Source organism: Schistocerca serialis, chromosome 9, assembly GCF_023864345.2.
Source record: "Schistocerca serialis cubense isolate TAMUIC-IGC-003099 chromosome 9, iqSchSeri2.2, whole genome shotgun sequence".
In the NCBI taxonomy this organism is placed as follows: domain Eukaryota; kingdom Metazoa; phylum Arthropoda; class Insecta; order Orthoptera; family Acrididae; genus Schistocerca; species Schistocerca serialis.
In genome coordinates this window covers 396,100,782-396,122,322 of record NC_064646.1, presented here as the reverse complement: position 1 = coordinate 396,122,322, position 21,541 = coordinate 396,100,782, and the positions used below count along the sequence as shown (strand labels likewise).

The 21,541-nt window shown below is 46.2% G+C and overlaps 2 protein-coding genes across 2 annotated transcripts in view; one reads left to right on the top strand and one right to left on the bottom strand.

Moving 5' to 3' along the window:
• The window catches only part of LOC126419652 (uncharacterized), a 626,964-nt gene that overhangs the window by 333,127 nt on the left and 272,296 nt on the right, over positions 1–21,541 (top strand). The window lies entirely within an intron of this gene.
• LOC126419808 (superoxide dismutase [Cu-Zn]-like) overlaps positions 1–21,541 on the bottom strand; it is a 142,179-nt gene that overhangs the window by 27,479 nt on the left and 93,159 nt on the right. Inside the window, exon 3 of the mRNA XM_050086991.1 lies at positions 2,450–2,612. Coding sequence (XP_049942948.1) covers positions 2,450–2,612 — 163 coding nt within the window. The remainder of the gene's footprint in view (positions 1–2,449; positions 2,613–21,541) is intronic.

Genomic DNA, 21,541 nt, shown 5'->3' with positions numbered 1-21,541 from the left:
GGGATTTTGACGATCCAACGCGCCAGTTGGACAGAATTTGCCACGATATCCCTCAGAAAGACATCCAACATCTCTGTCAATCGATGTCAAGCTGAATAACTGCTTTCATAGGGGCCTGAGGTGGACCAACGCGATACTGACTTGCTCAATCTGTGAAGCTCTTTCTCTTGAACAAATAATCCAATTTCCGTCCCATTCTGATAATTTCTTCGTCGTGTGTCCTCTTTTTTTTCTCTTTTTCTTCTTGAAGTGTTTTACCGGGAATTTTTTGAAACCAGTGACAAAGTTGATATGATACTCCGTACGCTCGTAGTTGTTGATTATACTTTAGATTTGTGTCTAACGCCTATCACAACTCAGGCAATTCGGCATCAGCTTGGGTGGCGATATGTGCTGTCTTCCGGGTCTTGTGAGCAACAGAGCGAACAGAGTTGCACGAGTTTGTTGCCAGCAGAACCCATGCTGATTCTTACAGATAACTGTACGAGTTAAAAAGTAGAAACTGGTCGAAGATCAGTCCAGTTCTTCTTAGCGTTAATCCTGTCTAGTACGGGGTCCTCTGTAATCAAAGATGTGAAAATTTTATTTTTATTTACTTTTGCGGCCGGATGCCCTTCCTATCGTCGCAGTCGTAAGTTACCCAAGAGAGGGGAGTGTGGTGCACCACCCATTTATGGATTGTGTTAGCTTTGTTCAGTGTGGTATCATATTTTAACTGTTTCTGTTTCGCATTTTCTGAGGTGGAACTTGCGGACCAACCCAGCATTAGCCTAAACGAAAGTTGGAAATCACCTAAAAACTACGCTCAAGCTGGCCTGTGTACCAGCCACTGTCGTTAATCCGCCGACGAATTCGTTCCGGGTTCACCTTCCTGTTTGGCAAGCTAGCGCGCTGCGTATTACTCTATACGAGCAGATGAACACTGACCCAAATCTTCAGTTGAAACTTCCGGGCTGAGAGGCCGTGGTCGATGTATAAAATTTCCACCTAACGTTTCGTCTCCATCTGCGGGAGACATCTTCTGAGGTCGTCCAGCTACTGCTACTGAGGCTCCAGGTACTCTCGCAATTATAGAGCGCACAGAGGGCACCACCATTCGTCACGTGATGCCGACGGTATGCCTATCTTTGGAAGGCGTCACTATTTTCGATAAAGAGTAATCGATTATCATTCTGCTGGCGTAACGTCGACATTCATATTTTATCAAACTTTAAAACTTCCTCTTTTCTATTATAATTATTATGGTGTTTGTGACTCTCTATTGCTTCTCTATACATGCGCGCATGATAATGGGATGTTCGTGCTAGAACGCTTGTCTCATTAAATTTAACTTCATGGTTCCCATATCGAAAAACATGCTCAGCTACGGCCGATTTTTCGATTTGTCCTAAGCGGCAGTTTCTTTTATGTTCGGCTAAGCGGGTGTTTACGCTTCTTTCCATTGTTCCAGTATATACTTGTCCACAACTGCATGGAATTTTGTATACCCCAGGTGTTGCTAGGGGGTGTCGGGCATCTTTTGCAGTTCTTAAATATTCCTTAATCTTCTTGGTGGGTCTGAAGATTGTTTCGATGCCATACTTGGCCGGAACATTCCCCATACGGTCCGTGACTTTATTAATGAACGGTAGGAAAACTTTTCCAGTAGGTGACCGTTGTTGCTCTGGACTTCTGGCTTCTTTTCTTCATTGATGGAGGGCTCGATCAATTTCCATGCTGGTATATCCGTTTTTCATGAAGGCTGACCGTAAGTGATTTAGTTCATCTTGCAAGTAAGCCGGCTCGCAGATTTTGTTGGCTCTGTCAACCAAGGTTTTCATTAACCCTCTTTTTTGCCTAGGATAATGGTTTGATTCCTTGTTGGGGGTATCGATCTGTGTGAGTGTTCTTTCTATGTACCTTGTGACCCAGTGTCCCATCCACCCATTTAATTACCGACAGGAAAATGAAGTTGGCCGTTGCTCTGTTTGTCCATCGTAAACTGTATCTTCGGATTAATACTGTTCAGATGCACCAAGAAGACATCCAGTTCTTCTTCACCGCCGGAAGGTGTAGCCGAGCGGTTCTAGGCGCTCCAGTCTGGAACCGCGCGACCGCTACGATCGCAGGTTCGAATCCTGCCTTGGGCATGGATTTGTGTGATGTCCTTAGGTTAGTTAGGTTTAAATAGTTCTAAGTTCTAGGGGACTGATGACCTCAGATGTTAAGTCCCATAGTGCTCAGAGTCATTTGAACCATCTTCTTCACCAAGAGTCCACACTACAAATGTGTCATCAACATAGCGGTACCATTTAGCTGGCTTTTTACTGGCAGCCCGGAAGTTTCAACTGAAGACAACACCGGCCGTGAAAGCCTACATTTTACGATTAACCCAAATGTCTAGTTTGATCGTGTAAGGTAACGGTAACATAATTAAACTGCAAAGATTGTGCTATGCCATGTGACTCACCTTCCGACATGGACGTGTTGACGAGCGTGCAGATGGCCGACCTGCTAACCTGTGTGAGCGTGAAGGCGGGCGCGTGCAGTGGGAAGAAACCGGTGGCAACGGCCGATGGAGCCGCCACCGGGGGGTTGTAGTAGTAGCCGCCTCCGGCCGCTCCCGTCGTCAGCTGTACACACACAATACACATCAGCGAGACCGCCGACATAACGTCTCTTGTCAGTGGGCGAGAAGGACGTGGACAAAACACTAGCTCAACTACACTGCTGCTTGCAGACTATTTGGCATGTAAACTTTAGCTATAGAATGTATGTTTTGGTGGGAAACTACAGTGAACAATTGGAAAAATCCGCTAGCTAGTGATCTCCTGCTGCACACACGCACGTTTACTAAATGTTGTTGTTGTTGTTGTGGTCGTCAGTCCTGAGACTGGTTTGATGCAGCTCTCCATGGTACTTTATCCTGTGCAAGCTTCTTCATCTCCGAGTAACTACTGCAACCTACATCCTTCTGAATCTGCTTAGTGGATTCATTTCTTCGTCCTCCTCTACGATTTTTACCCTCCACTCTTCCCTTCAATACTAAATTGGTGATCCTTTGATGCCTCAGAACGTGTCCTATCAACCGATCCCGTCTTTTACTCAAGTTGTGCCACAAATTCCTCCTCTCCCCAATTCTGTTCAGTACCTCCTCATTACTTACGTGATCTACCCATCTAATCTTCAGCATTCTTCTGTAGCACCACATTTCGAAAGCTTCTATTCTCTTCTTGTCCGAACTACACTGCTGGCCACCGTAAATGCAACACCAAGAAAGACAAGAGGTAGCACAACAAGATTTATTTTGTAGATAACATGTTGACCAAGTATCAAATGATTACGTTTACAGACGTCTGTGACATGTGGTTCCTGCCAGAATCAGTAGCCAGAGTAGCCGCCATTGTTGGAGATCACCGCTGCCACACGTCTCGGCATTGAGTCAAAGAGACGTTGGATGTGTTCCTGGGGTACAGCAGCCCAAGCAGCTTCCACACGTTGCCAAAGATCATCTGGTGTGGCAGCTGGGGATGTGATCTGGGTCACTCGTTGAGCAACCATGGACCACATGTTTTCTATCGGCGAAAGATCCGGAGAGCGAGCCGGCCAGGGAAGCAATTCAATCTGGTTATTGACGAAGAACCTTTGAACAATGCGTGCCACGTGTGGTCGCGCATTATCCTGTTGAAATATGGCTGTGGCCGAGCCCTGAAGGTAAGGAAGGACAACTGGCTCCAGCACCTCGGATATGTAGCGCCGGCTATTTAAAGTACCGGCAATGCGTACTAGAGGCGTGCGAGAGTAATATCCAATACCGCCCCATACCATAATACCCAGTGCAAGACCAGTGTGGCGGTGCATAATGCAGCTGTCCAGCATCCTCTCTCCACGGTGTCTCCACACTCGAATCCGACCATCGTGGTGCTGGAGACAGAAGCGTGCCTCGTCAGTAAAGACAACGTCATTCCATTCTGTCGTCCACATCCGTCTGTCATCACACCATTGGCGGCGGAGACGTCTGTGGTTCTGCGTCAATGGTAGACGAAGCAATGGACGTCTTGCGGACAGACCACACTGCTGTAAACGACGTCGAATGGTACGCGCAGACACTGGATGATGCGTTACAGACGCAATGTGCTGTGCTACGGTTCGGGATGTCACTGAGCGATCCGTCACTGCCATGCGCACAATTTGCCTATCAGCACGTGCAGTGGTGCACCGAGGTGAATGCGATCGACCACGTCGGTCCGTCGTACCCTCCTGCATCCAACGGTCACATATCCGCATTACAGTTGTTTGGTTTCGTCCAACACGACTAGCGATTTCTCTGTATGATAATCCACAATCTCGGTAAGCCACTATCCTTCCTCTGTCGAACTCGGATACTTGATCAAAAGATGTTCGCTGTTGTCTACGAGGCATAACTGATCGTCTTGTGAAACAACCACAAGGTAAACACACGTGCCGAACGTACACTCGTCGAAATCGCCAAGCCTTAAATGGAGCTATGAGGTGGCGCCACAGGCGCGCGTGATGTGCGTCTGCGCTGAAATTCTAATCAGTTGCATATCTCATCGCTGCAAACCCATGGTGTAAAATTCACTTGAATCGGATGCTTCCTTCAGGGTGTTGCATTTACGGTGGCCAGCAGTGTATTTATCGTCCATGTTTCACTTCCATACATGGCTACACTCCACACAAATGCTTTCAGAAACGACTTCCTGACACTTAAATCTATACTCGATGTTAACAAATTTCTGTTCCTCAGAAACGCTTTTCTTGCCATTGCCAGTCTACGTTTTATATCCTCTCTACTTCGACCATCATCAGTTATTTTGCTCCCCAAATAGTAAAACTCCTTTACCACTTTAAGAGTCTCATTTTCTAATCTAATTCCCTCAGCATCACCCGACTTAACTCGACTACATTCCATTATCCTCGTTTTGCTTTTGTTGATGTTCATCTTATATCGTCCCTTCAAGACACCATCCATTCCGTTCAACTACTCTTCCAAGTCCTTTGCTGTCTCTGACAGAATTACAATGTCATCGGCGAACCTCAAAGTTTTTATTTCTTCTCCATGGATTTTAATACCTACTCCGAATTTTTCTTTTTTTTCCTTTACTGCTTGCTCAATATACAGATTTAATAACATCGAGGAGAGGCTACAACACTGTTTCACTCCCTTCCCAACCACTGCTTCCCTTTCATGCCCCTCAACTCTTATAACTGCCATCTAGTTTCTGTACAAATTATAAATAGCCTTTCGCTCCCTGTATTTTACCCCTGCCACCTTTAGAATTCGAAAGAGAGTATTCCAGTCAACATTGTCAATAGCTTTCTCTAAGTCTACAAATGTTAGAAACGTAGGTTTGCCTTTCCTTAATCTATTTTCTAAGATAAGTCGTAGGGTCAGTATTGCCTCACGTGAATTATTAAACTGATAGTTCGATAACTTTCACATCTGTCAACACCTTCTTTCTTTGGGATTAGAATTATTATATTCTTCTTGAAGTCTGGGGGTATTTCGCCTGTCTCATACATCTTGCTCACCAGATGGTAGAGTTTTGTCAGGACTGGTTCTCCCAAGGCCGTCAGTAGTTCTAATGGAATGTTGTCTACTCCCGGGGCCTTGTTTCGATTCAGGTCTTTCAGTGCTCTGTCAAACTCTTCACGCAGTATCGTATCTCCCATTTGATCTTCATCTACATCCTCTTCCATTTCCATAATATTGTCCTCTACTACATCGCACTTGTATTAAATACCAAATACCCTAACGAGTCCAAACATTATGACCACCTCTTTATTAGTTCGCAGGTCAACCTTTGGAATGCAATGCAGCAGTGATTCTGCATGGCATGAATGCAAGAAGTCCTTGGTGACTTTCCGGAGCTGTGTGGCACCGAATGTCTACTCAGGGGTCTTGTAATAAACGTAATCTACGGGCTGGTAGTTTGTGAACAGAGAGCTGGCGCCTGAAAGCGCCCCATATGTGCTCCAGTGGGTTCGGATAAGGCGAATTTGGTAGCCTGGACACGAACATGAGTTTTACTATCATGCTCCTCAAACTACTATAGCAAGATTCTGGCCCTGTGACGCGGACATTTATCGTGCTGGGAAATGTTACCACTGTCCAGGAATACATCATGCAGTAAGCGATGCTGGTCTCTGCAGTAATGCTCACGCACTCCACAGCTCTCGTGGTGTCTCTAGTTTTTATCCCAGGTGCCACGGAAACCCAGTCAATGTTGTACACAGCATGAACATGAGCCCACTGGTCTTCATGGAGACGCTCAACTGGATCATGACATATCCACACTTGGCAATGGACCTGGTGTAGAAGAAACGTGCTTCATCTAATCAGGCGACATATTTCCATTGGTCTGTGCTCCAGTCTCGACGATCTGGTTCCCACTGAAATCATAACTGACGATGCCGCTGAGACAGTATGGGAACAAGTGGGTTTGTCTGCTGCCTAGCCCCATGTTCATTGATGTGTGCTGAATGGTGTTCTCTGAAACACTTGTGCCTGCAACAGTATTGTACTCTGTTGTCAGATATATCCCAGAGCGCCGCCTATCGTGCTTTAACGAGTGGGCTGTTGCACACCAGAAAGACTACAGTGTGAACGCCTAATGTTCTGAGGCTCTCACTGAGCGAGCTCAGAGCCAAGCACGGAGCTCGGAACTGGTGTCTGAATCAGTATGTCAAAATGGCCCAAAATGCACCAGAAAGCAAGGAACTAGCCGAGCATTGCCACGGAACCTCTGAGCAAGGGAAGCGAAAGAGCAAGCACCACAGTACATCATAATGGGGGAGTATTACGTAGCCTTCCGTAGATTCAAGCACCAGAGCGCCACTGTAATAATTAAACGTTGCAAAAAGACTTGAACTCGACAACCAAGAATAGTTACTGAGCTACCAGAATGAGAAACGGAATACTGACGAGTCCAGTAAGCCAGGAGAAATTCGCTCATCCACCTAGAGCCACCACGTCATTGGCGCGAGCTCTGCTGCTTAAATAACCGGGCTTTCAGGGCTTATGGACACATTTAGTCATGCCATCTGTCTGTCCAAGTCACACTATCAGAGAATGACAGTCTATTGAGTTTCAACGAATCTATGCCAAGCTGATGGTTCAAATGGTTCTAAGTACTATGGGACTTAACATCTGAGGTCATCAGTCCCCTAGACTTGGAACTACTTAAACCTAAGTAACCTAATGACATCACACACATCCATGCCCGAGGCAGGATTCGAACCTGCGATCGTTGCAGCAGCGCGGTTCCGGATTGAAGCGCCTAGAATCGCTCGGCCACAGCGGACGGCCCAAGCTAATCGATTATGACCTGGCTGTTACTTGCTTCCTGACTTCGAACCCTGGACGCAGCCATTCCGAAGGAATCCACAGTCGTAGTATGCGTTACAGCTTATTCTGACGTCGTGGATGAGGAGAGGACTGGTTTGCTGCCAGGCCTCCACCACTGATGATCATTCGTGCGTAATCTGCAGGCTGTCATCCCCACACCATCCAGGCGTCGTGCGTCCACACACCCCTTTGGTCATTCCGTGAGCATCTGCTGTAGTCTTTGTTGTTCCATGGTGGGAAACTAGGGCCTGTCCTTCACGACATCCGTCGTTCTGGAAACCACAATCGGCTATACTCGCCTAAGCACATGATGGGTCGTCCACGAGAACAATGAAGTGTAGAGCGCCCTGAGCTGCAAAACGTTCGGGGTAACGTACAACGCCTAAATCTCCCCCGCAGAGGCTCGCACGCCATCTCTTCAGCCGTCAGTCCCTGACCTGCAGCACCAGCATCACGACTCGCTCACGAGACGCTTCAAGTGTTCTTCCCAGCGCGCATACTTGAAGCCCATGCGGTGCACGACGCTACAAAGCAGCTACATTATTCTGTGTATTCATCCTGACAATAGACTGGCTTTCCAGATATCACTGGTTGCTGACGCGTCTGGGTGTAGCACCCGACCAGTGCCACACCACCTCTTGCCTCCCTGACCCGTAGCAGCGTTGGCCGTCGTGTGTCACACTACAGGGCGAACCTCCGCCCTCCATATTCTGCGATGAGTTGTGGACCTCCAACAACTTGTCGCCTTCCAGTGTTTTCACCATCCTTCAACCATTCAATCACTTTCTATAGGTACGCCAACAGCATGTGAACAGCTGACCGGCTTCGCCATTTCAAAGAAACTCGATCGCAGGCGCCGGCCCATAACGATCAACCATTCGTCCAGGTCACTTACGTCAGTGGATTTCCCCGCTTGTGGCCCATATCGTAGGTAGAATTATTCTTCAGTCGTCCCTGCTCCGCTTAAACACGTTCCTTGCCGCACAGGAGGCAGGCAGTGGTCGTAACGTTTTTAATGTTTTGGCCTATCAGTGTAGGCCTATAGGTAGACGCTATGCATGCTAAGTAATACTATTTGCTAGGCGCAATCCGTGTGCCCACGTCACACTGGTTGCTAACGGGCTCCATAATTAATTAGGACGTGAAAAAGAGTCTGATGGAGCTTTGCCGCCACAATTCTCAAATTCCGACGCCCCACAGTACCAAAACTTTGTTTCCAGACAGACCTCCCCACCTGAAAAATAACACGTTTGCGCAACATGCTAAGCGTTGTCGATGTTTTTTGAGACACCCTATGAACTGTTACAGTTAGAGTCGAAAGTATTTGAGAGAACGTGTGTCAGTGTGAACACGGAGCACAAGGATATGCAGATTCCCTATCATTCACAGTGCACTAAGCCTTCTTGCAGGGTTATATCCATGTTTGGAATAATTGTATACATGATCTGTCTCTTTCTCTAATACACCGTTTTCTATAAGCACAACTGTATTACACAATTCATGTCATTCCTTATAAAGGTCTGTCAGAAATCTGTACGACTGTAAAACGGGAGGACCTTTCTTGCGTTGCAGTTTAGCTTGTTTGCTTAGTTATCAAAGGCGGAGAGAGGTGTTAAACACAGCCGTTCTATGTGTGTGGGAAAAGTAATCAAACTGAAAATATTGTGAGCGATCTGGCAACACTGTGTTATTCTGCTTTTGTAGAATCCCTTCCAGATGCTCAATTCGAGTTTCAACTCCGTACAGCCATCACGTGATTCTATGAGCGCCATCAGTGAAGCTGTATTTTCGTTGTGTGTTACGAAAATGGAACAGCGGAATTTAGAGCAAAGTTATGCCATCAGGCTTTGTGTTAAACTTGGGGAATCCGCGAGTGTGACCTCTGAAAAGTTGAAACAGGTCTATGGAGAACATGCCTTATCAAGAGCACAAGTTTTTCTCTGGCACCAATCATTTTCGAAGGCCGAGAACATGTTGAAGATGAATCCCACTCAGAGAGACCTTCAACTTAAAAAACCGACGAAAACGTGTGTGTGCTCTTGTGAGATCAGATCGACGTATAACAATAAGGATAATGGATGATATGTTAAACACTTTCACTGTAAATCAAATTTCAACCGAAGATTTGCACGTTGCAGACGAGTGGATGCTGCATCGTGGCAATGCCTCATGACACACGGCCACTTCCACCACGGAATTTTTGACCTGAAAAGGCATTCATGTTGTTCCGCAACCTCCCTATTCACCTGATTTGAGTCCTTTTCAATTTTTCTATTCCAGAAATTGAAAAATGTCGTAAAAGGGCGTCATTTTTGGACCCTGGAGAACATAAAAAGAAGGTGACTGACGTGTTAGAGGCTGTACCGGTTAAAACCTTTCAGCATTGCTGCCAAGACTAGGAACAACGACTCCTCTGATGAATAGCTGTTGAACGGAACTACTTCAGAGGGGACAATATTGTTATTTAGAAGAAAAGCTTTGATAGATAAAAAATCAGTCTCATTATTTTTCTCACATACGTCATATGCTACTATGGATCGTGTGTTCAAGGAAGCCGTAAAGACATTTCCCATTATCGTTGATACAGCTGTCTGAGGCTTTCCCTACGTAATAACAGATTAAATTGTTCACGGGCGCAACGTTGGATGATCTTGTTTAAACTATTTCCACGAGGCAGCTGCAAACGATGCTGGGCTCCGTTAAAGACGACCTATATCCAGAAAGATAAGGAATGTATAAAATCTCATACCTTTGTGATAAAACGCACACTGGCCAGACGTGATGCACTGCCAAAGACAGATGCGATGAACGTGGGCGTCATAGCATATTATGTCAACCACAAAAATCTGCTGTTGCTGAACACTGTCGTGATAGAGTACAAAGATACAAAGATATGCTCGTCCGCCTCCACGTACAGGGACTCCATCATTAAAGAAGTGGTCGAAGAATAGTTAACGACTTAACTAACAGAGACATGGGATTTCAGATCAGCACAGCATGGGAACCAGCATTGGTGGCACTAAGACGTCATCGACCGCAGACAAAGGAATACGAGTTAACATTGATGAGGAATCAAATCCAATACAATGAAGCCGGGCACCTTGCCTATGCGTACATCCTGGGACCCACGGCTTGCGGCCAGCCTTTTTCGCGCCTCGTGAGGGAGGTTCGCGGCCCGAATCTCCGCCAGGGGGCTCTCGACGTCGACGTCCGCAGTGATGACGTTATGGCTCCTTGGGGCCTGCGTTTTTCTAGCGAGCCAAGACATAAAGCGGCAAGACACAACAGCAATGCGCCAGCGGCATTTGAAGATAGTAGCATGGGTCTCCTGTAAGTATTGTGCAGTTTGAACAATACCGCCCAAGTCAATAAAATTTTTCCGGGTTTGGGACTGCATTGTCAAATATAAAATTTCGATGTTTCGGAGACTATTGCAAGACCCCTTCTTCAGGGTGTATTGCTGACTGCTGAATGGACACTAGTTTGATTACTTGTATACACACATCAAAAAAAGTTTTGCATCATCCCGGTTCCCAGAACTGCTGAAGATAGACGTTGACTGTGGCTATTTTATCACAGACACAGTCCCTTTTACTGTTCAGAGATGTCACTAAACCCGCCCAGAGATGTAAACAATCATGCATGAGGAGCGCCTATTAGACAGCGGGGGCCCGAAAGCCGATCAGTTCCAGTCATTCCACCAGGGACGAGGTACACGGCTCGTGTTGTCTGTAGTTCAACCATGCCTAGACGGTCAATACCGCGGTTCGATCCCATCCGCATTGTTACTTCGTGCCAGGAAGGGGTCTCAACAAGGGAAGCGTCCAGGCGTCTCGACGTGAACTAAAGCGATATTGTTCGGACATGGAGGAGATACAGAGAGGAACTGTCGATGACTTGCCTCGCTCAGGCGGCCCATGGGCTACTACTGCAGTGGATGACCGCGACCTACGGATTATGGCGAGGTTTATCTTTGCAACCACGACACCATGCAGCGCGGTACAGATGGGCCAGTAACATGCCGAATTGTCCACTCAGGACTGCCATCACGTTTTCTTCATCTATGAGTTTCGCATATGCCTTCAACCAGACAATCGTCGGAGACGTGTTTGGAGGCAACCCGGTCAGGATGAACTTCTTAGACACACTGTCCAGAGAGTGCAGCAATGTGGAGGTTCCGTACTGTTTTGGGGTAGCATTTTGTGGGGCCTACGTATGCCGCTGGTGGTGATGGAAGGCGCCGTAACGGCTGATATGTGAATGCCATCCTCAGACCGATAGTGCAACCATATCGGCAGCATATTGGCGAGGCATTCGTCTTCATGGACGACAATTCACGCCCCCATCGTGCACATCTTATGAATGACTTCCTTTTGGATAACGACATCGCTCGAATAGAATGACCAGCATGTTCTCCAGACACAAACCTTATCGAACATGCCTGAGATAGATTGAAAAGGGTTGTTTATGAACAACGTGATCCACCAACCACTCTGATGGATCTACGCCGAATCGCCGTTGAGGAGTGGAACAGTCTGGACCAACAGTGCCTTGATAACCTCATGGATAGTATGCCACGACGAATACAGGCATGCATCAATGCAAGAGGACGTGCTGCTGGGTATTAGAGGTACCGGTGTGTACAGCAATCTGGACAGGACACGATACAGCACTCAAGTGCGTGCGTTTTCTGTGCTTAAGAACTATTTAATATTAATACAACAAAGTAATGTAGTTCCCAAGAAATGAATTTCATTAAAAGAAACAGAACTATAACGGAACAAAATCAGCGATGGCTTCAAAGGTTCACGGGTGACATGTCGGTTGGTACTGTAAACGTAGGCTTCCGCGGCCGTTGTCACAGTCAATAAAAGTCTTCTGGGTTTGGGACCGCATTGTGAACTATAAAATTCCGACGATTCGGCGACTATTGCAAGACGCCTTCCTCACAGTGTATTTCTAACTACTGAACGGGCGCTAGTTTGAGTATTTATTTACTATGGAGCAGTCCTGTCATTGTATGTGGGGGGTGAGGACGAAGGAAATTAGGTGTTCTTTTTATTGGTCTTTGCATTGCGTGATGCCATTGGCGGAAATAGGCATTTTCCACTGATAACTTGCAATGCGAAGACCAATAAAGAACACCTAATACACTTTCTCCTTACCCCCGTATACAAAGACAACACTCCTCCATAGTACACACATCAAAAACAGTTTTGCACCACCTCGAGTCCAAGGGTTCCGGAACTTGCATAGAAAATTGGCATAGAAATCAACATAAACATCATTTCCGCCCTTTGTTTTGCTCATGAAAACCACACATTGCATGTTGTGCCATCATACAGCGAGACCTTCAAAGATGGTGGTCCAGATTGCTGTACACACCGGTACCTCTAATACCCAGTAGCACGTCCTCTTACATTGATGCATGCCAGTATGCCTCGTGGTATACTGTAGGTCCAGATTGTTCCACTCCTTAACGGTGATTCGGCGTAGATCCCTGAGAGTAGTTGGTGGGCCACATCGTCCATAAACAGCCCTTTTCAATCTATCTCAGGCATGTTCGATAAGGTTTGTGTCTGGAGAACATACTGGTCATTCTAGTCGAGCGATGTCGTTATCCAAAAGGAAGTCATTCATAAGATGTACACGATGGGGGCGCGAATTGTCGTCCATGAAGACGAATGCCTCGCCAATATGCTGCGGATATGGTTGCACTATCGGTCTGAGGATGGCATTCACGTATCTTACAGCCGTTACAGCGCCTTCCATGACCACCAGCGGCGTACGTCGGCCCCACATAATGACACCCCCAATCGTCAGGGAACCTCCACTTTGCCGCACTCGCTGGACAGTGTGTGTAAGGCGTTCAGCCTGGCCGGGTTGCCTCCAAACACGTCTCCGACGATTGTCTGCTTGGAGGCATATGCGACACTCGTGCGTGAAGAGAACGTGATGTCAATCCCGAGCGGTCCATTCGGCTTTTGTTGGGCCCATCTGTACCGTGCTGCATGGTGTCGTGGTTGGAAAGATGGACCTCGCCATGGACGTCGGGAGTGAAGTTGCGCATTATCCAACCTATTGCGAAGAGTTTGAGTTGTATCACGACGTCCTGTGGCTGCAGGAAAAGCGCTATTCAACATGGTGGCGTTGCTGTAAGGGTTCCGCCAAGCCATGATCAGTAGGTAGCGGTCATCCACTGCAGTAGTAGCCCTTGGGCGGCCTGAGTGAGGCATGTCATCGACAGTTCCTCTGTCTCTGTATCTCCTGCATGTCCGAACAACATCGGCTGGGTTCACTCCGAGGCGCCTGGACACTTCCCTTTTTGAGAGACCTTCCTGGCACAAAATAACAATGCGGATGGGATCGAACCGCGGTATGACCGTCTAGGCATGGTTAAACTACAGACAACACGAGCCGTGTACCTTCTTCCTGGTGGAATGACTCGAACTGATCGGCTGTCGGACCCCCTCCGTCTAATAGGCGCTGGTTATGCATGGTTGTTTACATCCCTGGGCGGGTTTAGTGACATCTCAGAACAGTAAAAGCGTCTGTGTCTGTGATAAAATATCCACAGTGAAGGTCTATCTTCAGCAGTTCAGCAGTTTTTTGATGTGTGTATTTTGCATATTTACACTCAGTGATGTCTTACGCAATAATTTTGTTGGGTCACTCCTTACTTAGAAGGAAGTATTGACTGCAGAAAAGCGACCAGTAAGAATGATATGTGATGTTCCCCCACAGCCGCGATGTAGCAAGTTTTAAATTTAACTTAAAAACATTTCTGCTGGGCAACTCCTCTTATATTGTGGATGATCTTCTATTTAAAAACTGGTAGTCTGAAAAATACTTGTTTCTATGTGTAGCTGCGTAAGTAGGACCCGAAGATAATGTGTTCATTGATGTCAATACTAATCATGTATACAGAGCCTGTAAACTGGCTCGTTACACTTTATTTCGGCATAAGATGATGTATGGAACTTGTAACTAACTGACTTTCACGTTTGATGGAGTCTGTAACTGTCCGGTTGCTTGCGTGCTTCCAGTGACACCAGCGGTATATGTTTTCCACGGATATCGTTATTTGGGATCTATATTTGTTACAGTTACTTTCAGCTGGCGGTAGAGACAGGTGCACTTTCATTGAGTATGAGGCAATCCGGGTAATTCCTGAGGCTATTAACTCCGGCGTGGGAGAACGGCCGTCTTTCTCCGCTCGCCCACCGGCGGCAGCACCACCGCCACCTTGACCGGGCGTTACGTGATCCAGCCGCTCCCAGAACTAAGCAATTAGCCCAGAGTGAAGGCAGGGAGTGCTGGGGGCCCGACACAGTTGGGAAGGCCGCTCGCCCGGACCAGCCCGTCCGTCGGGGGCGCGTGAGACCAGTCAGGGCCCAACGCCCTGCTCTCCGCGCGCTGTTGTTACAGCGCCTCCATTTCAATTCGCCTACGCGCGCCGTCTCGTTCTGTCCATTGTGACATCAACCAGTAATGTCCAATAATGACTGGCACTAACCCTCAGACTCGCGTACAGTAAAACTCTGTACACAGGGTGTTACAAAAATGTACGGCCAAACATTCAGGAAACATTCCTCACACACAAATAAAGAAAAGATGTTATTTGGACATGTGTCCGGAAACGCTTAATTTCCATGTTAGAGCTCATTTTAGTTTCGTCAGTATGTACTGTACTTCCTCGATTCACTGCCAGTTGGCCCAATTGAAGGAAGGTAATGTTGACTTCGGTGCTTGTGTTGACATGCGACTCATTGCTCTACAGTACTAGCATCAAGCACATCAGTACGTAGCATCAACAGGTTAGTGTTCATCACGGACGTGGTTTTGGAGTCAGTGCAATGTTTACAAATGCGGAGTTGACAGATTCCCATCTGCTGTATCGATTAGCACGGGGCAATAGCCGTGGCGCGGTACGTTTGTATCGAGACAGATTTCCAGAACGAAGGTGTCCCGACAGGAAGACGTTCGAAGCAATTGATCGGCGTCTTAGGGAGCACGGAACATTCCAGCCTATGACTCGCGACTGGGGAAGACCTAGAACGACGAGGACACCTGCAATGGACGAGGCAATTCTTCGTGCAGTTGACGATAACCCTAATGTCAGCGTCAGAGAAGTTGCTGCTGTACAAGGTAACGTTGACCACGTCACTGTATGGAGAGTGCTACGGGAGAACCAGTTGTTTCCGTACCGTGTACAGCGTGTGCAAGCACTATCAGCAGCTGACTGACCTTCACGGGTACACTTCTGCGAATGGTTCATCCAACAATGTTTCAATCCTCATTTCAGTGCAAATGTTCCCTTTACGGATGAGGCTTCATTCCAACGTGATCAAATTGTAAATTTTCACAATAAACATGTGTGGGCTGACGAGAATCCGCACGCAATTCTGCAATCACGTCATCAACACAGATTTTCTGTGAACGTTTGGTTCAAATGGCTCTGAGCACTGTGGGACTTAACATCTATGGTCATCAGTCCCTTAGAACTTACAACTACTTAAACCTAACTAACCTAAGGACATCACACAACACCCAGTCATCATACGGGATCTCTACCTGTGCTGCTAGAACATGTGCCTTTACAAGTACGACACAACATGTGGTTCATGCACGATGGAGCTCCTGCACATTTCAGTCCAAGTGTTCGTACGCTTCTCAACAACAGATTCGGTGACCGATGGATTGGTAGAAGCGGACCAATTCCATGGCCTCCACGCTCTCCTGACCTCAACCCTCTTGACTTTCATTTATGGGGGGCATTTGAAAGCTCTTGTCTACGCAACCCCGGTACCAAATGTAGAGGCTCTTCGTACTCGTATTGTGGACGACTGTGATACAATACGCCATTCTCCAGGGCTGCATCAGCGCATCAGGAATTCCATGCGACGGAGGGTGGATGCATGTATCCTCGCTAACGGAGGACATTTTGAACATTTCCTGTAACAAAGTGTTTGAAGTCACGCTGGTACGTTCTGTTGCCGTGTGTTTCCATTCCATGATTAATGTGATTTGAAGAGAAGTAATAAAATGAGCTCTAACGTGGAAAGTAAGCGCTTCCGGACACATGTCCACATAACGTATTTTCTTTCTTTGTGTGTGAGGAATGTTTCCTGAAAGTTTGGCCGTACCTTTTTGTAACACCCTGTAGAAGAACTACGGCCGTCCCTTCCTCCTCCACTTGCCACCGGCACACTTCTCGCGAAATGACCAAAGCAAGAATTACAGAGAAGTTAAAGCCAATGCGGAGATCAACAGACAATGATTCTACCAAAGCGCCATTCGCTAATAGAAGTACGCTCCGCCTAACAGTGTAAGGTTGCTTCTGACGAAAACAGTGATCAGCCAAAACATTATCACAACCTACCTAATACCTTGTTTTCCGTCATTGGAACGAAATACATCACTGGTTCTGCGTATCAGAGATCCGGCGGTTTATTGGCAGGTTTGTGGAGGCATGTTGCATTGGATATCTACGCACAGGTTGTATAATTTGCGTAAATAACGGACCTCTGATTTGCGTATTCGGTGATGGCGCCCGATGGCGACTCAGATGGGTTCCATAGGATTTGCATCAGGCGAATTTGATCACCGAGACATCAACGTGACTTTACGACGAGGGCTATTCAGAAAGTAGGGAATGTTTTGGCATTAAAAAAAAAAAAAAAAAAAAAAAAAAAAAAAAAAAAAAAAAAAAAAACAAGAAATATATTTTACTATAAACATCTGAAAGAGCAACTGACATTTTCCACATAGTCACCAAACACATTGAGGCACTTACCATAGCGGTGGACAAGCTTTGGAAGACCTTCGTCGTAAATTTCTGCCGCCTGAGACTTTAGCCAGTGAGTTACGCCCACCTGGAGTTCCGCGTCGTCATAAAGCGCTGCGTTGCAAGCCAGTTCTTCATCTTGGGAAACAAGTGGAAGTCGTTTGGTGCAAGGTCGGGGCTGTAGGGCGGATGAGGGAAAATTTCCCATTTGAATGAATTAAGGAGTTCTTTAGAGAGGTTTGCCATTGGTCGGGCATTGTCGTACAAAAACAGAACCGGGCAGAATTTATGGTTTCTCCACGTTCGAGAAAATCAATAAGAAGCACACTTTGCCTATCCCAAAACACTGTCGCCATCAACTTCCTTGCTGACAAGGTTTGCAAACATTTTCTTGGGTTTTGCGGGGACATTGTGTGCCCCCATTCGATGGACTGTAATTTTGTCTCGCAGTTGACGTGTTTCATCCAAGTCTCGTCACCGGTTACGATACGATCCAGTAATGAATCACCATGTTTGTGGTAGGCCTCCAGAAATGTCAACGTTACCCCCATTCGTTGTTCTTTATGGTGCTCTGTAAGCATTTTGGACACCCATCGTGCACAAAATTTGCGGTAGCCTAGTTTTGCGTGACAATTTCAAACAACAAAGTCTGGAAAAGAAAGCGAAAGCTCTGTTATTGTGAAGCGACGGTTTTCACGAATCGTTTCTTCAACTTTAGCGACAAGATCGTCAGTTACAGTGCCTGGGCTTCCACTCTTCTCTTCATCATGAACGTTAGTTCGGCCATTTGTAAACCGAATGCACCATTTCCAGACGGAACATTCACTCATTACGTTGTTTCCACACGCTTTGCACAGTTCACGATAAATTTCTATAGGTTTAGGGTTTTTGCCAACAAAAACCGTATGGCAGATCGCATCTCACAACTGGTCGGATTTTCGATTGCAGCGCGCAATTCAAATTCGAATATCGAAAAAGCCAGACGCGCAGAGACGTTCCCGCTGTCACGGACGGATGCCGACTGAGCTCCCGAGCACGCACATACCAAAATATACGCGATGGGCGCGCGCCTAGCGGCGTCATACGGAAACTTTCACTAATTTTGAATAGCCCTCGCATAATGCTCCTGAAACCACTGTAGTACGGTTCTGGCTAAGAGACATGGACAGTTATGGTGCTGCAAGATGACGTCGCCTTTGGGGAAGACATCAAGCATGAAGGGATGCAAGTGGTTCGCAGCTGTCAGCAGGTCTTCTATTACTACCACAGGTCTCATGCAAGTGCAGGAGAATGTCTCCCATAGTATAACACTGCACACACCGGTCGGCGTCCACGGGGCGCTGCGCTTTACAGAGCATGTTTGTGGAGACGACCGTCGATCTAGTGTAGCAAAAATGTGGTTCACCCGAAGAGCCGACAGGTTTCCACTGATCGGCGATTGAATCTCGATGGTCCCGCGCCCCCTGCAATCATAATTGACGATGTCGTTGGATCAATATGTGAACAAATAGGCCTGGTCTGCTGCGGAGCTCGATGTTCAACAATGGACGACGAACAGTGTGCTTCGAAACCCTTGTGCGTACACCAGTAGTGCGCTCTTTCAGCAGAGATGCCACAGATCAGCAGCTATCCTACTTTACAGAGCAGACAAGCCTTCGAGCTCCACATTCTGTGAAGAGTCGTGGACGTCCAGCCATTTAGCGCTTAGTGGTTGTTTCACAGTCCTTCTCCCTCTTTCCGTACACGCTCACGACAGTAGCACGTGAACATTCGGCCAACCTTCGCCGTTTTTGAGATGCTCGTTCATAGGCTCTGTGTAACAATAATCTTCCCTTTGTCATTGTCACTCATCTCAAAGGATTTCCCCATTTGCAGCCTATATCTTCGCTAAGGTGATCCCCCATCCGTGTCTTCTCCGCTTTCTTACTTTCGTTACTGCGTCACGTGCCCGCAACGACAACACGCAGGATTCAACGTCGCTATGGGCAGTGGTCGTAATGTCTCGGCTCGTCAGTGTATATGCAGACGTAGATTGGACGAAGTCGTGCCACGTGATATTTTCGGTTATATCGGGGCCTCCTGTTACCTGTCTAGCATGGACGTGCTCAGCACTCTGCCTGACAAAAGGATTTAAGCACCCACAAGGGGAGAAGGAAACGGAATGAAACTTCACACGTTGAGAGGGGATGAGAGGGTATGTGATTTCAGTGATTACAAAGTTGAGTCACATTTACAATGAACCAAACTCTGTCAGGTGCTGATAACGCTGTCTCACAACAGTACGTGGTATCACCATGTCCTTGACGCGGTATCGTCATGTACTTGAGAGTAATCACTCAACATCGGACGCGGCTCCCGACCTTATGGAGCCTAGCATGCTTGATAACAATAATAAACACGAACAACGCTAATGAACTCTGGTGGCCGGTCTGTCACAGAGAATTGCGGATCTAATTATTTACACACTCGCCGTTGATGTGTACGTGTAGGAAGTTACATCTGAATCGGACCATGTGTTCCAGGTGCTTCACTTTTTTCTGTCAGGCAGTGTTTATCGGATGTTTAGACGTTATCATTGTGCCCGGATTTCGGCTGGAGTTTCCGAGGCCAGAAGGGAAAAATACTGTATGCAGCAAGAAGAATTTTTACGCATTAACGCAAATCATCTTAAGGTTTAAGATTCGTTGACGAGGGTAAATCATGTAACAAAGAGCTGCAGTTTGTTTGACATTGTTTATAACTTTCGTGTGAAGTTGACGTGTAAATGAGTCGACGCATGTATTTTATCATTTATGTTAAATTCTCAAAGAGTGCTGCATGCTTTTCTCTTTCATTGACTACATTTAGTGTATCATTACAGCAAACAAAGAAATGAAAGAAGATAAGCAAAGCATGATGGACATGCAAATGAAATGAGAGCACCACAGCCGACTTTGTTAATCCGTGGTATTTTACAGCTGTTTCTGTACTAGATAGAGGAATTTCAGACTCAAGTACAAGGTAAAATAAGTGTATATTGTATATTTTTATCTATTTACAATGCCTAATACATGAGACGTAGTATGTCAGTTGCACTGTTGTCAAGGCACGAATGTGTGGCCTGTTAGCTACGAGTATCAAGCAAGCATACTGTGAATGCGTTATATTTACTCCTTATTTCGGCACGTCCAATTTCGAGGTTAAAGCCATATTACCAGACGCTTATGCTCGTCGAATCCAGACCATAAGCTGTCACTATACTATTCGGCATATGCAGAAGTCGCATCATGCCTAATATGTTTTCACTGATCAAGGCTAGGTCTGCCTACTGGAAATCCTCTTGACGGTGGTTACGGAGTGAAGTGGTGCGGTGGTATGTCGAAAAGATGGTAGTTCAAATCATCGACCACATTCATATTTTACGTGATTTTCCTAAATAATTTAAGACAAATACTGGGATGGTTTCACCATCGTCTCTAATGACGTCACGTCGACTGGACTTAATTCGTAATATTCATCCTTTCACTATTTTTGACGTTGGATGGGGTAACTGCCGCTAAAAGTGGGGCAAATCAGCAATCGCGACGACATTAGAATGAAGAACGTAAAGGAAATAAAAAACAAAAACATACTTTTCTACAAGACATGCCGTCTTTTAAAAAACAATCTTACAGCGAAAATTTCCTTCACAAACAATTCCGTAGGCACCTCATCGAATGGTCAGGACACTGTTGCCAGAGGGGGGGGGGGGGGCATTGTAACTTGATTGCGAATGCAGATTGGATTGTCAGGTGTGTGAAGATTCTAAAACAATTTTAAGCTGGAGTTTGCCTCATTTTATAGGCTTCAGAGACGTTCCTTCCACAGGTTTATCTATAAGATCATATAAAAGTTTTTTCTCCTGCAAGGTTTTTTATTGCAATACTGTCGTACGCTGTCATTTATTACGGAGGTAGGATCACAATATATTACTTACTGTGTATCTATCGATAATGAATTTTTATTGAATGGTGCATTTTTACTGAAGGAAAACATACATATCATGAGAATAGTTGCCATAAAATGAACAGTATCCTCCGAACATATATATCACCCAAACATAAAGCATTCACAGTATACTTGCTTGGTAGCCAACAGGCCACACATTCATACGTCGGCTACAGTGTAACTGACACAATATGTCTCGTGTATAAGTTACTGTAGGTAGGTAAAAAATATAACAAACATTATTTGGCACACATATTGTCCCCAGTACATGCGTTTGAATTTGCTTAATCTACCACAGAAACATCTGTAAAATACCAAGGCTTAGCAAAGCCGACGGTGTTATTCTGATTTCATTTGCACGTTCTTTATGCTTCTCCTTTTATTTATTTGCTTGCTGTAACAATATATTAAACGTGAGTCAATGAACTTGGAAAACATTC